This window comes from Podarcis filfolensis (assembly GCF_964270895.1).
Source record: "Podarcis filfolensis genome assembly, chromosome: 13".
Taxonomy (NCBI): domain Eukaryota; kingdom Metazoa; phylum Chordata; class Lepidosauria; order Squamata; family Lacertidae; genus Podarcis; species Podarcis filfolensis.
The window spans coordinates 35,973,860-35,989,121 of record NC_139615.1 but is presented as its reverse complement, the minus strand read 5'-3'; the positions used below and the strand labels follow the sequence as shown (position 1 = coordinate 35,989,121).

The 15,262-nt window shown below is 48.0% G+C and overlaps 1 protein-coding gene across 1 annotated transcript in view; it reads left to right on the top strand.

Annotated features, from left to right (window-relative positions):
• PRR12 (proline rich 12) overlaps positions 1-15,262 on the top strand; it is a 46,992-nt gene that overhangs the window by 18,378 nt on the left and 13,352 nt on the right. The window contains exons 5-10 of the mRNA XM_083582315.1: positions 3,555-4,173; positions 5,805-6,124; positions 7,613-7,729; positions 8,980-9,113; positions 9,997-10,460; positions 12,892-13,017. Of these exons, the coding sequence (XP_083438441.1) occupies positions 3,555-4,173; positions 5,805-6,124; positions 7,613-7,729; positions 8,980-9,113; positions 9,997-10,460; positions 12,892-13,017 (1,780 nt within the window). The remainder of the gene's footprint in view (positions 1-3,554; positions 4,174-5,804; positions 6,125-7,612; positions 7,730-8,979; positions 9,114-9,996; positions 10,461-12,891; positions 13,018-15,262) is intronic.

Sequence of the window (15,262 nt, the reverse complement as noted above, 5' to 3'; positions counted from 1 at the left end):
ACCAGCTGAAGTCTGTGTGTGTTATCTGATCAGGGTCCTTTCCCATCAATTGCTGACTGGTCCCTTTTAAGTGGAGATGCAAAGGACTGACGCCAAGGCATTCTGCAGGCAGAGCAGGTGTTCTGGCGCTGAGCTATGGCCCCAACTTGCGTACAGGAAAGGGAGCAGGCAGATTTTTGAGGCTCCTGGTGTTGTTGGCTCTGGAGAATCTGTCACAGGCAGTAAACTACTACTTGACTTACCAAGTGCCATTCATGTGTACCTATAGTGTTGCGCTTGCTGCTGGAAATTGCTTGTGCGCAATCTGGGCTCCATAGGGCTGCAGGAGTGTTTCAGACTTCTTTCCAGGAAACACACCGGTGTCTGAACAGCTCTCATAGATACGTTGCACTGATGTCTGTACTTAACAACGCTCTCCGTGCAAACACTGGAGGGGTTTTCTGGGGGCAGCCACCGTGCCATGGGTACACATGAAATGGCTCTCGGAATTCTCTTCTGTGTGGATTACAGTGGCGGCATAGCCATATATATGGAGTGGGTAGGTGAATTGTTGGCTGGAAGGAAAAGTGAAAGTTTGATGGACATGGTACATATTTGCAGCCGGGTCTTTTTTCCATGTGTTGTTCAGCCAGGAGGGAGAACCTCAGTCCTGGGGCACTTGGCTGTGCTTGCTTTTTGGTTAGGGTTCCAGTCATGACTGGCATGTGGCCCAGATAAGGTTGCCCCTAAGAGAATGCAGCCCATGGCCTGAAAAAGACCCCTCCCTCCATTGCACACCAGCTTGTGAATACAGAAACTATTCAGATTCTGTGCTTAATGTTGTGGAAAGCAGCAAGTTGTTCAAAGTTGTAAGTCTTAACACATTTCACACTTTGAAGTGGCAAGTCTAAAGGATGCTGCTCTCCTGTTCATTAAAAAAGCAAAACAAAACTGGAAGAGAGTGAATTTGGAGGCAGAAAGTGGCACACTCCTCCCTACCTCTAAATCTACCATATAAAGTTCATTTGCCACCCATAAACCTTGCCTTGCATAGCTGTTTCAGCATCCAAAGCTCCTCCTTCTATTGAACAGCTTATTCTGTGCTCTTGCACTTACAGACTTTTGCATTAAGTTTGGCAAACGTCACGGAGGTTGCGTTTTTACTCTGCAATCCAAGGCACACCTACATTGAACACTGTGAGTGAGGCTTGCTTTGCAGTTAATTCGCACAGGATTATGCTGAGTTAATGTGCACAGGGCTGTTGGGTCCCCCCCCCCGCCCTCTTCATTATTCCCTTTGCTTATTTGTCCCCATCTTGGCCGTTATTGTTGCACAGAGAGGTTTGCACAGATGCAAAAGGTACCAGATCGTGTCTTGGGCAGGGTTTGCCATGTGTTGCATACACACCTCCTCTCTATGGCCTGCTACCGCTCTCCCAACCCCATGCTGGTTGGCTCTGGGTTTGAGGAGGGCTCTCTTTTCTCCTACACCAGTGGGGCCCCTTGGCAGGCTTAGCTAGGGATGGCAATAGCCGTCTGGTAGAGGTCATCTGGTAGCCACCATGTAAAGTTCCTACATTGAGAGCACTCTGGAAAATTAAAATGACAGCACCTTGAACTCGCTCCACCCACCCTCAGGGCCTGCCACTCAAACGAAAAGGGAGATTTTGAGCAGCGAGCCCTTCCCAGGGCGCTGATGCCAGGCCCAACTTCATGACTCCTAATATCATGCACCTACTCCTTAATACCTTTCCTGTCTCTCCTGAAAACCATGTCACTGCCACTTCTTGAAAAACAGCCATTGAAATGCCGCCAACACACCATGCACATTCAGAGGTGCACAGCATGGACGTTTAGTAGCGTATTCTGATGGTAAAAATATTTGGGTCTCGCGCCTGTAAAAATTTCCTGTACTTTATTGCAAAAAAAGGAACTTACCCAAGAGGCCTTGCTCCTCTTGTAAAATCTTCAGTTTAACGGTGTTCCTATTTGATTCATTAAAACCGATGGTTCCTTGCCTTTCCATTAAATAACCCTCAAGGCAGCTTGCAGTATCAAGCAAAATCATCCTGCTACGAGTCAAGGTGGAGAATTTTGAGAGGCCGACACTCTGAATGGGGCCTGAGTCAAAACAGGCAGCAAGGGCTGCTGAAACAGCACTAAAGTGGTGCGATCAGAACACTTTACGCCAGACAATAGTTTGGCTTCCACATTCTGCGCCCGCTGAAGTTGCAGTTCACTTTTCAGAGGCAGGCCATGTAGAAAGCATTACAGTAATCCAATCGGAATATAAGCTAGGACGTGCATCACCATAGCCAGGTCTCCAGGAAGAGATGCACCTGGTGCACTATCCCAAGTTGCTGAAATGCTGTTTCCGCCAGCTTGAAATTCAGGAGTAGCGCCAGATCCAGAAGCACTGTACCAGATCAGCAGACCCCCTGACCAACAGTTCTTCCACCTTGTAGGGATTAAGCTGTCCAGTCCATCATGGACACCAGGCACCGATTTCAGGACTTCCTCCACCTCCCTTGGGGGAGATGAAATAAGTGGGCATACTGACAGCACCAGCCCAAATCTCTGGAAAGCCTCACTCAGCAGCTTAATATACACATTATGGCAGATGAGATGGGAATTCTTTCTTAAGGACACAGCTCGGAATGCGTCCTTAAAAAAAGTATCCTTTCACCTAGCTGTTGGTTGTTTCTAAAATCTAAGCGGAGTTTGAAAATAAATAAAATAGCACAAATAAAATAGCCTTGCAAGCTGTTACTATTTGCACACTTAACATAAGCATGGCTGTTTCTTGGCACAAGAGTTTGGGTTTCTAGAGTGCAGGATGCTACTAGGACAGGATGGCAGGGTTGGTAGATGGTAGGGATCCTAGATTGATGTCTTGGGAGTGTGTGAAACTAGTTCAGTACATTGTGCATGTTTTGAGGACTAGTGAGTGAGGCGAGCTTGCCGGTTGCTAGATCTGTGTGTGAGCAAGCCATTCATTTCGCTCAAGCACAGAATTTGTTGCTGAATGTGGTACCTAGTAGATTTCAGGTTCTGTTTTTCAAAAATTTGGTTTCTAGTCCTCGTGTGAGTGGAGAAGATAGGCTGTGTCTACAGTGGGGTGGCTTCAAAGCCAGAGATGAGCAGGGTGGGGCTTCCAGTTGGCTATAGGGTGGCTTCCGGTGCCGCACAGAGCTTTCCTGTTGTTCGCTTCCTTCTTATGTGAGCTGACTCCTGGGCATCCTGCAGTTCTCTCACTCTGTTCCCTTTCCATCTGCCACCCAGCTCCTTCAAAACAAACAAAAAAAAAAACCAAGCCAGAGCTCTCAGAAACCCAAAATTTTGGAAGCAGAATAAATGGTGAAGATATATGCAAAATGTATCTTTGATTTGGTTGGAAAATGGTGGGTCCAGAAAGCTGGTGAATGGTGAAGCCCTAAAAATAAAATAAAAAGGAGAGAGAAAAACGGAGGTCGGTTAAGTCAAGAGGCAAAGCCAACATTGGGGGGCGAGTCCAGGAAGTCTCCCTGAGACTCCTCCTCCCCTCCCCCAATTCCTGTCCCTTCTCTTTTCCTCAGATCAAACTTCCAGTCCCCAAAGGTTTGGAGGGGTCTCAGTTGGAGGCTTCCACACCATCTCATCAGCCCGCTCAAGAGAGCAGTCTGGATAGCAGCCAGACCCGAGAGAAGATCAAACAGAAGATCAAGGAAGTGGAAGAGAAGCAGCCTGAAATGAAGTCGGGGTTCATGGCCTCCTTCCTGGACTTCCTTAAGTCGGGCAAGCGTCAGACGCTGCCTTCCTCTGCCTCCTCCACCTCCTCGGCCGCCACAGTCGGGGCCCCCGGCACGGCGGTTACCATGGTCGCGCCTTCAGGCAGCCCCTCCAAGACGCCCCGTCCCCCATCAGCCACATCCTCGTCCTCCTCGTCCCAGCCGCCGCCTCCCTTCAGCATGGCGCCCCCGATGCTGCCTGGCGGCTTGGATGGGCCCGAAGGGGACCCTGCCGGGCTCGTGATGAGCTGCACCAGCCCCTGCAAGCGGCTGGATGAGGAGCTGAAGCGCAACCTGGAGACGCTGCCCTCCTTCTCGTCCGACGAGGAGGACTCCGTCAGCAAGAACCAGGACCTCCAGAAGAGCATCTCCTCAGCCATCTCGGCGCTCTACGACCCCACCGACCGCAAGGAGGGAGAACCCAATGGTGAGCGCTGGTCCCCTGTCCAAACCTTGAGTTGGTTCCCAGGCCATTGTTTATCTCCTAATTTACATAACCTATCTCATTTCTTGATTTCGGGAGGGCATTAATTTCTGAGCAGAATAGACTTCCATCTGATATTTAGTATGCATTTTTTTTCTGCATTCTTTTAACAGTTCTTGCATCCTGAATGTAGACATTCTTCCCGATCAAATGCCTTTCTGCTGCACACAGCAGTGTTAGAAATTAGCCAGGCGCCAGGCGCGTTTTGCACCTGGCGTGGGTCCAATTGCAACTGCACAGCTTTGGATGCCAAGTTGGCAACCAGGAAAAGCAAAATGTCACTTAGAGAGGGATCTGAAATATTTCTTTGAAGCTTGAATTGACCATAGCCTAGGTTTAAGGTGCCATTTGGCAATTAGATTATGTATCTGAGTTTCTAAACACTGCACACATGCTCCCTTATATTTTCCTAATAACCTGTCTACTTACCATGTTACTTTTCTCTTTCCCGCAAGACCCAAGCGCCACCCCGCCTCAAAACTCAAACTCTAGATAATTTTATGCAGTATTGATATGAAGTAAAAAATAATAATCAAGAAAGCCCTGCTCTTGTCAGCATAAAAGGGAACACATTTACTAATCCAGTTCCAGGCAGAAAACTTTCTGGGGGATTTTTATTGGAAAATCAATAAAAATTATTATTATTTTTTAAAAGAAACCTTTCTGGGGGATTTTCCACTACTAAATTTTTCTTCTGAAAAATGTTCCATTCTGAAAAGAATAAGATAAGGAATACACATAGAAATACAGAATTGTAAAGTTGGAAGGGACTCCAAGGGTCATCTAGTCCAACTCCCTACAATTCAGGAATCTCAGCTAGATCATACACAACAGTTGGCCACCCAGCCTCTGATTAAAAACCTCCGAGGAAGGAGAATCCACCACCTCTCATGGGATCCTGTTCCGCTGGCATAGATCTTAAAGACTGATGAATTTATTATGGCAGACTTTTTCATGAATTGCAGTCCACTTCATCATATGTGTGAGGCGTGATTCCCTAAGTTACTAGTATATATGTGCATGGTTTGCAGGGAGGATTGGTAAATTAAATTCCAAAGTACCCATTTCTTTAATTGATTGGTGTAGCTTTGCATCAATAAATACTCCCTGGGCATCTTGCAAGCAAAACAACGCTTTAAAAATACCATGTATAATAATTAAAAACCATCCAAGAAACAAATAAAAAACAGCAAAAAAACCCACCAGCCAATCCACCCTTTCTGGTGATACAGCCAGCATGGCATAGTCCTGATTTAAAACCAATTAAAAAGCCTAGGGCAGAGGTAAGGAGTCTGTGGCCCTACAGGTGTTGCAGGACTACAGCTCCCATCATCCTGCCCATTGGCCATTCTTGCTGGGGCTGATGGGAGTTGTAGTCCAACAACAGCTGGAGGACCATATCCCTGGTCTAGGTGGATAAAAAGGTCTTTGCCTGACTCTAGAAGGACTATAGAGAAGGTGTCAGGCAAGGCTTTCTGGAGAGACCATTCCCCAGCTAGGAGGCCACTGCTGAGTAAGGTGGATTTCTGTTCTTGCTTGCTTGCTAACCCCTGCCACTTCCCCCACCACCATAGATGTGCCACCCGTGGAGGAGAAAATCCCCAGCCCAGCTCCCTCAGTGGAGGCTGATGTCCAGCCAGAGCTACCCCCGCCGCCCATCTCCCCAGCTCCCTCGCCCAAGGAGGCTCCACCTGTCCCCGAGGAGCCACCTGTTCAGGCGTCTCCTGAGCCTGAGGACCCTGAGGACACACGGCCTCTTCACCTTGCCAAGAAGCAGGAGACAGCGGCCATTTGTGGAGAGACGGACGAAGAAGAGGCAGAGAGCGGTGGGGAAGGGATCTTCCGAGAACGCGATGAGTTTGTCATCCGCGTGGAGGACGTTCAGGCCCTCAAGGTGCGTTAAGGATATATTATTATTATTATTATTATTATTATTATTATTATTATTAATTTATTCAGAAAATTTTCAGTGAACAAATAAAGAAGCGAGGAATAAAGCAAGAAAGGAAAAAGTGCTTGAGGTTTTAATACAATATAACATGTTGGTAAATAAGTACTGCTATTACTACAGTCAGTATACAGTTATTAAAGGTAAAGGGACCCCTGACCATTGGGTCCAGTCGTGGCCGACTCCGGGGTTGCAGCGCTCATCTCGCTTTATTGGCTGAGGGAGCCGGTGTACAGCTTCCGGGTCATGTGGCCAGCATGACTAAGCCATTTCTGGTGAACCAGAGCAGCGCACGGAAATGCCATTTACCTTCCCGCCGGAGCAGTACCTATTTATCTACTTGCACTTTGACGTGCTTTTGAACTGCTAGGTTGGCAGGAGCAGGGACCGAGCAACGGGAGCTCACCCCATCGCGGGGATTTGAACTGCCGACCTTCTGATCAGCAAGTCCTAGGCTCTGTGGTTTAACCCACAGCGCCACCCACGTCCCATACAGTTATTAGCAAGTCATAATTTTTATAAATGCGTTCAAAATAACATTCTATTTATCCATGCACAATCTGCATTGAAAAGCAAGTCCGTTCCTATGTTGCGGGTGGTGCTGCGGTCTAAACCACTGAGCCTCTTGGGCTTGCCGATCGCAAAGTCGTTAGTTCGAATCCACCCGACGTGGTGAGCTGCCGTTGCTTTGTCCCAGCGCCTGCCAGCCTAGCTGTTCGAAAGCAGACCAGCCTAGTAGTTAAATAGGTACCACCGCAGCGGGAAGGTAGATAGCATTTCCGTGCACCAGAAGTTATTTAGTCATACTGGCCACACAACCCTGAAAAGCTGTCTGCAGACAAACGCCGGCTCCCTTGGCCTGAAAGCGGAGATGAGTGCTGTACCCCATAATCAAATTTAACTGGACTTAACTGTCCGGGCTCCTTTGCCTTTACCGTATCTTCTATTCATTGATCAAAGCGGGCCATATTATTATCTTTCTGGGCTTGGAGCAGAAACAAAGCCTTAAAAGCATAAAATGTGAATGACATTTTCAAGCGTTTCACGTATTTCAGTGTCTTGAATTCTTTCTCTTGGGTAAGTTTTAGTTTGAGCTTTTTTAAAAAAAATCATAATAATACTTAAAATCAAAATGTTACATTGGATCTGACACTAGTTTCCCTTCTGAGGGACTAAGTAGGATCCGCACTTGGGCTTATAACCATGTGCTGTAAATCACAAGCGAAGAGGGTTGCTGATGCCCTCAGATTCTGCTTGTGGGCTTTCCATGGGTGTCTGGTCAGCCGCTGTGAGAGCAGGATGTTCGACTAAGTGGGCCTTTGGCCTGATCCAGCAGAGCTTCTTATCTGCAGAGTAGTTGCATCACAGCAGCTAGGCTTGTTTGGGGTTCTTTCCATCCCTGTGACCATCACCCCTTTCTCTGCCCTCCTGCAGCTCGCTCTTCAGACTGGGCGGGAGCCGCCGCCAATCTGGCGGGTTCAGAAAGCTTTGCTCCAGAAGTTCACCCCTGAAATAAAGGATGGGCAGCGACAATTTTGCGCGACCAGCAATGTAAGTGTCCCCATTACTCCCTCACCATACAAAAAATCGTACTTTCAGTGAATGTGGGCAAAAGAACTTCAGAAGTGGGAGGTCTACATGAGCTTTACGCAATTGTATTCAGCACAATGGCTTGATTTCTGGGTTTTAACCACCAGCGCCTCTACCATTTTGTATATCCCTTCTTTTCTTTCTCTTCCCACTGCTGAAGAAACACATACTTCCACACCAATAAGTTTCTCTCTCCACTCCCGTTTCAGCAGGTTTCTGCCACAACTGTGGCAGAATTTTTTCCCTATTGCTTTTATTTTATTGATTAGCATTGCTGTGTTATAGCATTCCCTGATTAAAAGTCTTGATGCAACCCTACTCTGGTGTTACTTTTAGCAACAAAGAGTGGATAATAAATATTTAAATAAATAAAGTTGTTGTTAATTTTCTGCCCTTCACATTAAGTTTGCAGGGCAGGTAATGACATTAAAACACAATATTAAAACCTAAAACTGTTGGGTGAAGGGCGGACAATTAACAAGAAGAAGAAGAAGAAGAAGCAACTTCCCTCGCCACCGCCACCAACAAGAATAATAAGCAACTTCCCTCAAAACGCCCCCCCCCCCAAGATTTTATTAAAGTTTCCACAATACAGTAAAATAATATTTGGAATAAAGAAAATCAGAAAAACAAAAAGGAAAAGAGGAAAAAAAACAAGAAAAGATAGAGAAAGAGTAAAAAGAAGAAGAGAGGAAGCAGAGAGAGAAGGAACATTAATAATAACACCAGTAATAATAATAATCATGGTGAAACAAAAATTATATATATCTAGTCCTCGTATCATAATTAAACCTTAATCTTCAACCCACATACAAAGAAGTGAGCCTTTCCAACTCTCACCTGAAAAAGCTTCCACCTTCCTCAGCCTCACACCCTGAGGAAAACTCACTCTGACCTGTCTCCCACCCAGGTTTCTCTCTCTTATCCAACACTTCTCTGTAAGAATAATATTAAACAACTTCATAAAAATAAGGCAGTTCCTAAAAATATACACCTCAAGGGTGTGAGGTAAGCTAGAGGCAGACATACTTTTTTGTGCTTGAGGGAAGTAAATCTGCTTGAACTGACTGATATCGTGGGCGAAGGATTGGGTTTTTCTGCTGTGTATCACCTCATTATTTCTGGAGGTGGGAAAGAGCTGTGTTGCAGACATTCTCTCCCCGCCACCCCCATTTTGATATTCAATTCCTTCCTTCCCTGTCCCCCCTCAGTATCTGGGCTATTTTGGCGATGCCAAGAACCGGTACCAGCGCCTCTACGTTAAGTTCTTGGAGAACATCAACAAGAAGGATTACGTCCGCGTCTGCTCCAAGAAGCCTTGGCACCGGCCCCTGCAAGCTGTCAGGTAAAGGAGCAGGAAGTGGGGGGGGGTGTCTCCCATGTGAGAGGCCAGTTCCACTCGCAGGAAAGCACCAAAAAGCATTTGAGCCACTTCCTCATGTTGATTTATTCCAGTTTGTGAAGTGCCCCTTTTCCAGAATTGTGAGTTCGATGGCTGAAAATCACACCTCCCCACAAAAAACCCCTTCCCTGTATTAAACTGTTCAGGTGACATGCCTGGGGGAGATTTTTCCTCAGATCCTTTACCTCCCCCTCCGCTGCCACCCTCTATTTCTACAGTTATTTTACCTGACACGCGGGAGAGTATTTAGCTCCTCACCTGAAGGAGCAAAGAGCCCAGCCTCTTTGTTTTCTCACCTGCCTAGTCATGAAACTGACTCTGTACCACGCCTCTTCCACCTGTCAAAGGAACGAGCTATTCCAGGCATAGGCAAACTCGGCCCTCCAGATATTTTTGAGACTACAATTCCCATCCTCCCTGACCACTGGTCCTGTTAGCTGGGGATGATGGGAGCTGTAGTCCCAAAACATCTGGAGGGCCGAGTTTGCCTATGCCTGGGGTATACCATGACTGCCTTCCTCACTAGCCTGTGTTTTTCTGTGCCACGGCCTGTTCCCCTCTTGACTCCAGCTTGAACTGTGAATTGGATGGTAGCAAACACTCCTTTTTTTCACAGAATTAACAGTATATAAGGCCGGCCTTGTCCTCTCAGCTCCCCAGCCCTCCATCGCCCCACTTCTCCTTTTCCCCTTAAAGCCTCCCTTGCACCCCAACACACACACACACACACACACACACACACACACACACACACATGCCTCAGCAAACCTGTCTCCTGAGGCAGAGCCTGTATTTGGATCTCATGGCTATGTCTGTCCTGTTGCAGGAGACAGAGCCAGCCCAAGGCGTCTGGCCCCAAGACCCCGGTGCTGCCCAAAGTGGAGAAACCTGAGAAGCTGGAAGTCCCAGAGAAGGCCGAGAAGCCTGAGAAGCCCGAGAAGCCCCCCAAGGCCGAGAAGCCCCCCAAGGCCGAAAAAGCGGACAAAGCCGAGAAGCCCCCCAAGGCCGAGAAAGCGCCGAAGCTGGAAAAGCCCCCCAAGGTCGAGAAGTCTGAAAAGCCCCCCAAGGCGGAAAAAGTGGCCAAAGTAGAAAAGCCCCCCAAGGCGGAGAAAACTGACCCCCCTGTTCCCGTCCCCACAAAAGCTTCCCCAGCCGGCGGAGCGTCGAAACCCAAGCCTAAGCCAGCCAAGGTGAAGGCTGAGCCCCCTCCCAAGAAGAGGAAAAAATGGCTTGCTGAGGCAGCGTCCTCCTCTGACTCAGATTCCAGCCCTGACCAGCAGAGCGAGGAGGGTGAGTAGACTGATGCAGCCCGGCATCCATTGGTGCCGGAAGATGAGGCGGTCCTTGAAGTGAGTTGTGGGCCCACGGAGAGTTTTTGAGGGGAGAAACTCTCCGTGGTAGAGTTGAAGAGAGAGACTTTTGACTTGAAAGCTCAGGGAGAGGGAGAGAGAGAAATTCATGAAGGATTGCCCAGTTGGTTAGAGTGTGGTGCTGATAACACCAAGGTTGCAAGTTCGATTCCCATAAGGATCAGCTGCATATTCCTCCATTGCAAGGGGTTATACTAGATCATTGTTTCCCAACCTTGGGTCTCCAGCTGTTTTTTGACTACAGTTCCCATCATCCCTGACCACTGGTCTTGCTAGCTAGGGATGGTGGGAGTTGTAGTCCAAAAAAACAGCTGGAGACCCAAAGTTGGGAAAAACTGGACTAGATGGTCCTCGGGGTCCCTTCCAACCAATTTCTACGACAGCCTGATGTTTGTTTACTTACTTACTTACCGTATATACTCGAGTATAAGCTGACTTTTTCAGCACATTTTTAATGCTGAAAAAGCCCCCCTCGGCTTATGCTCTAGTGAGGGTCCTTTCGGGCTGCTCCTTCCTCCTCCTTCGCCTTTGCCGCTGTTGGCAGCGGAGGAGGAACAAGCAGCCTGATAGCAGCCCTTTTGGGCTGCTTGTTCTTCCTCCGCCGCTGCCGCCACCAGCCTCTGCCTCTTTGCAGCACCCTAGGTGGCAGGGGGACAGGAGGGGCTGGGGGGGGGGAGAGAGAGCAGCACCCTCTGCCATGTGTGCATGCGCGCGCACACACTCCGGCCCACCAGGAGGTTTGTGGTGTGGTGAACTGGCTTATACTCGGGTCAATAAGTTTTCCCAGTTTTTTGTGGTAAAATTAGATGCCTCAGCTTATATTAGGGTCGGCTTATACAGTGGTACCTTGGGTTTAGTACTTAATTCGTTCCGGAGGTCCGTTCTTAACCTGAAACTGTTCTTAACCTGAAGCGCCACTTTAGCTAACGGGGCCTCCTGCTGCTGCCGTGCCGCCAGAGCACGATTTCTGTTCTCATCCTGAAGCAAAGTTCTTAACCCAAGGTACTATTTCTGGGTTAGCGGAGTTTGTAACCTGAAGCGTATGTAACCTGAAGTGTATGTAACCCAAGGTACCACTGTACTTTAGTATATATGGTACTTACTTATTTACTTGCTGCCACTTACTTACTTAGCACTGCAATTTCTAAGCAGTGTACAATGAGTTTTCAAATAGATACAAAGGAGAGAACATCTCCCTTCTTTATTACATTTATATGCTGCCTTTTCCTTCCAAAGATCAGAAAGTGGTGTACATGGTTCTCCTTCTCCCCATTTCATCCTCCCAAGAACCCTGTAGGGTAGGATAGGCTAAGCGATGGTGAATGGCCCCAAGCTTCTCGGCTGAGTGGGGATTTGAACTCCGGCCTCCCAGGTCACAGTCCCAACACTCTAACCATACACCACACACTGGCTCCAGAGTATTATCCACACTAACTGGTGGCAGCTCTGCACGGTTTCATGCTGGGGACATTCCCCAACCCTACCTGGAAATGTCAGGCATTGAATCTGGGACCTGCTGCGTGCAAGGCAGATGCTGTATCACTGAGCAGCTTGTCTCCATAATTAAAATCTTAGCAGTTTAAATCAGCCATAAAATCAGAAGAGTGCATGTTAAGAGACTTGCTGAGATAAAGGTCGTCACCAGGCGCCTGAAGGTTTGGCAGGGAAGGGCCCACAGTACTGAATACCCGGGAGCACAACTAACCACAACTCTCTCAGTGACCTTGGTGATCAAGCAGGGAGATTAGGCACTGAGCAGTCCTTGAGTTCTCCCTGGATCCAAGTTAAGAGCCTTGTAAATAACGTGCGATGAAACTGCAAAGGTTTAGAGCAGGTGCGAGGAACCTTTTGAAGGTTGCTGAGCTACACCTCCCACAAGCCCTTGACCTCGCTTGCTGCGGCTGATGGAAGCTGTAGTCCAATGGTGTCTGAAGAGCTAAAGGTTTAGAGAGCCGCACATTGTGTGTGTTGGTGTTGGTGTCTTCCTAGTGACCCTGGAGCCAGACTGAGGGAGATTCTTACAAAGACCTAGATGTGAGGAGGGAGGAGTAAAAGAAGGAATTCCCCTGTCCCTAAATGGACTTGCCCAGAAAAAAAAACCACTTTAAAATACTGTTATAAATAAATGAATACAAAAAGTAATATCTGAAGGGCCAGGTTGAGGGAAAATTCCACTCCAGTCAGAATAATAGCTGGACTGCGTTCTCTCTTCCGTTATTTTATTTGTAACGTTTTCCTGCCCTTTCATCGTGTGTCGTTTTTTGTGTCAGCCGCCTCAGAACGTTTTTAGGAAAGCCCGGGATGTTAGTGCCTTAAATAAATGCTAAGCTAACGCTCCCTCTCCTATCTAGAGCGTGTGCCGACGGGCCGTATTCTGAACACGCGAGCCATGAAGGAGATGTACCGCAGCTACGTGGAAATGTTGGTCAGCACTGCCCTCGACCCAGACATGATCCAAGCTCTTGAGGATACAAACGGTGCGCATTCGTGAATGGTGGTATATTGATCGGCCCTGCGGGTCAGTCGCCTGCCCCCACAAATGGCAGGGTTTATTTGCTCAAAATTGGCCAGGCCTTGGGAGACCTCTGGAGCCCTGCGCTTCCTTTCTCTGCCAGCGGGGCTGAGCTGCCCATCTCTGTTATGTCATTGTTGGCCTCTTGGAGGTCCAGAGGCTTTTGCTCCCTGTAGAGATGCTTGCTTGGAAAACTCTGAAGCTGCCCGAATGATAGGCTTTCCTTTTCTTCGTTGCCATAGTAAAGGCTGTAAGTTTGCCCTTCTTTCAACATTAAATGCTTTAAGGCAGGGGCTAGCAAATGGTGGTGTTGCCTTCAGCTTCATTCAGGAGGCCTGCAGCACCTTAAACCTAGGTTGTGGGTACAACAATGGAATCTCGATGCACACTTTTTTATATATATAAAAAGAATATGAAAATGAATGAACTGCAGCTAAAAGATTTCATTTATTTCGGCCATAGGCCCATACAGGTAAAAACAACACATAAATAACAGCTTGTGCCGTAGGGGGGGGAAAAAAGCAATTGCTAAAACACCACTATAACAATAAAATACTATAAAATGGAAAGGCATACTACGCCTTAATTTGCTTGTAGTGCTCCTTGGCGTCGCTTTTGGGAAAGGACTGCAACTAGGAACCTAGCCACCTTCAGGGTTGTGTGGGTATCCTTGTCCTGCAAGCTAAAAGATTATGTTCATTTTTCATATGATCTAGTCCTTCTCCTGCCCACCCCCCTAATATTCCTAAGAAGGTCTCTTCTCCAGTCTTCAGAGAGTAGCTGGAAGTGGGGAGGCAGAAAAAGGTCCTTCTTTCCTTCCACTCTGCAGCTTTAATCTGAAATCGTAGGCGCAGTACTGCACCCAGGATTCAGAAACTGCTCACCCTAATGAAATTCCCTGTTGCAAAATGTGCCTAGGGCAATGGGAGTTTCGAACACTGCCTGCGGCCTGTCTGTGAAGAATGCAAACTGCAGTACAGCAAAATACAGTGTAATAAATTAAAAGGCCAATAAGAATACCATTAAGAATTGCAATTGCTACAACGGGTGGTGTGTGTCCACCAGCAATTTTCAAGGTGGTGGGTGGAGGTGGCGGGTGGAGTTTGGAAGCCACTGTTTTAAGGCCTAGGCCAGCTACTTAGCTGATACCTTCGTAGGTTGTTGTTGTTTTAATAGGTTTACTGTTGTAGAATTGACTCAAGAGCCTCCGCATCTCATGAGCTGCCTTGGGTGTTGCATTGCAGTGAGGTTACTCTTTATAAACAAACAAACAATAAGCATTTTTTTTGTAAATAAATAATAACAAGTAAATAATGGTTTTAAAATACTGCATAAAGATGCCAGATTTCACACTGCGCAGCAGCCTTGTAAACAAGTCCACAAAATGTACTAGTCCACGTAAAATGTTTTACTAGCCTGCTGGGGCTTCATGAGAAGGGGACTGAGGGCTCTGTTCATCCTCCAGCACCTCTGCATTTTTATGCAGGAGGAAGGTGGCTGTTAGTATTTGTAATGTAGTTTCCTTGCGAATGTGTTTCACAAAGAATACCGTATTTTTCTTCCCATAGGATGCTCCGTCCCATAGGACGCACCTGGTTTTTCTGGGGGGAAATAAAGGAAAAAAAATTTCCCTTTATTTCCCACCCAAAAGCAGGTCAGAGAAACCGAACCAGGTTGAGGAACAGCGGGATGGCAGCTCTGCGCCTCCCTGCTGTCCCCCGAGCTTGTGGGGCTGGCCGATGTCTGTCCGGCGCGCGGGGCACTCTGCTTCAGGGCGCCCCTCGCGCCGGGTGGCAGGCTGCTATCCGCAGCGTGGGGAGCCCTGCGGGGAACTCCCGCAGGGCTGCCTAGGCTGCGGATGTGTTCCCGAAGCGCCGGGCGCTCTGCTTTCAGCGCGCCCGATGCTCCGGGAAGCAGGCTGCTATCCGCAGCCTAGACATCCCTGCGGGACCTCCCGCAGGGCTGCCTAGGCTGCGGATGTGTTCCTGAAGCCTGGAGAGCGAGAGGGGTCGGTGCGCACCGACCCCTCTCACTCTCCAAGCTTCAGCAAAAGCCTGCATTCGCCCCATAGGACGCACCCAGATTTCCCCTTCATTTTTGGAGGGGAAAAAGTGCGTCCTATAGGGCGAAAAATACGGTAGATGGTGCTGGAGAAAGGAGGTGGCATTTGGAAATTGGCACTTGGGGTTTGGTTGGTTACTCTGCTAGTC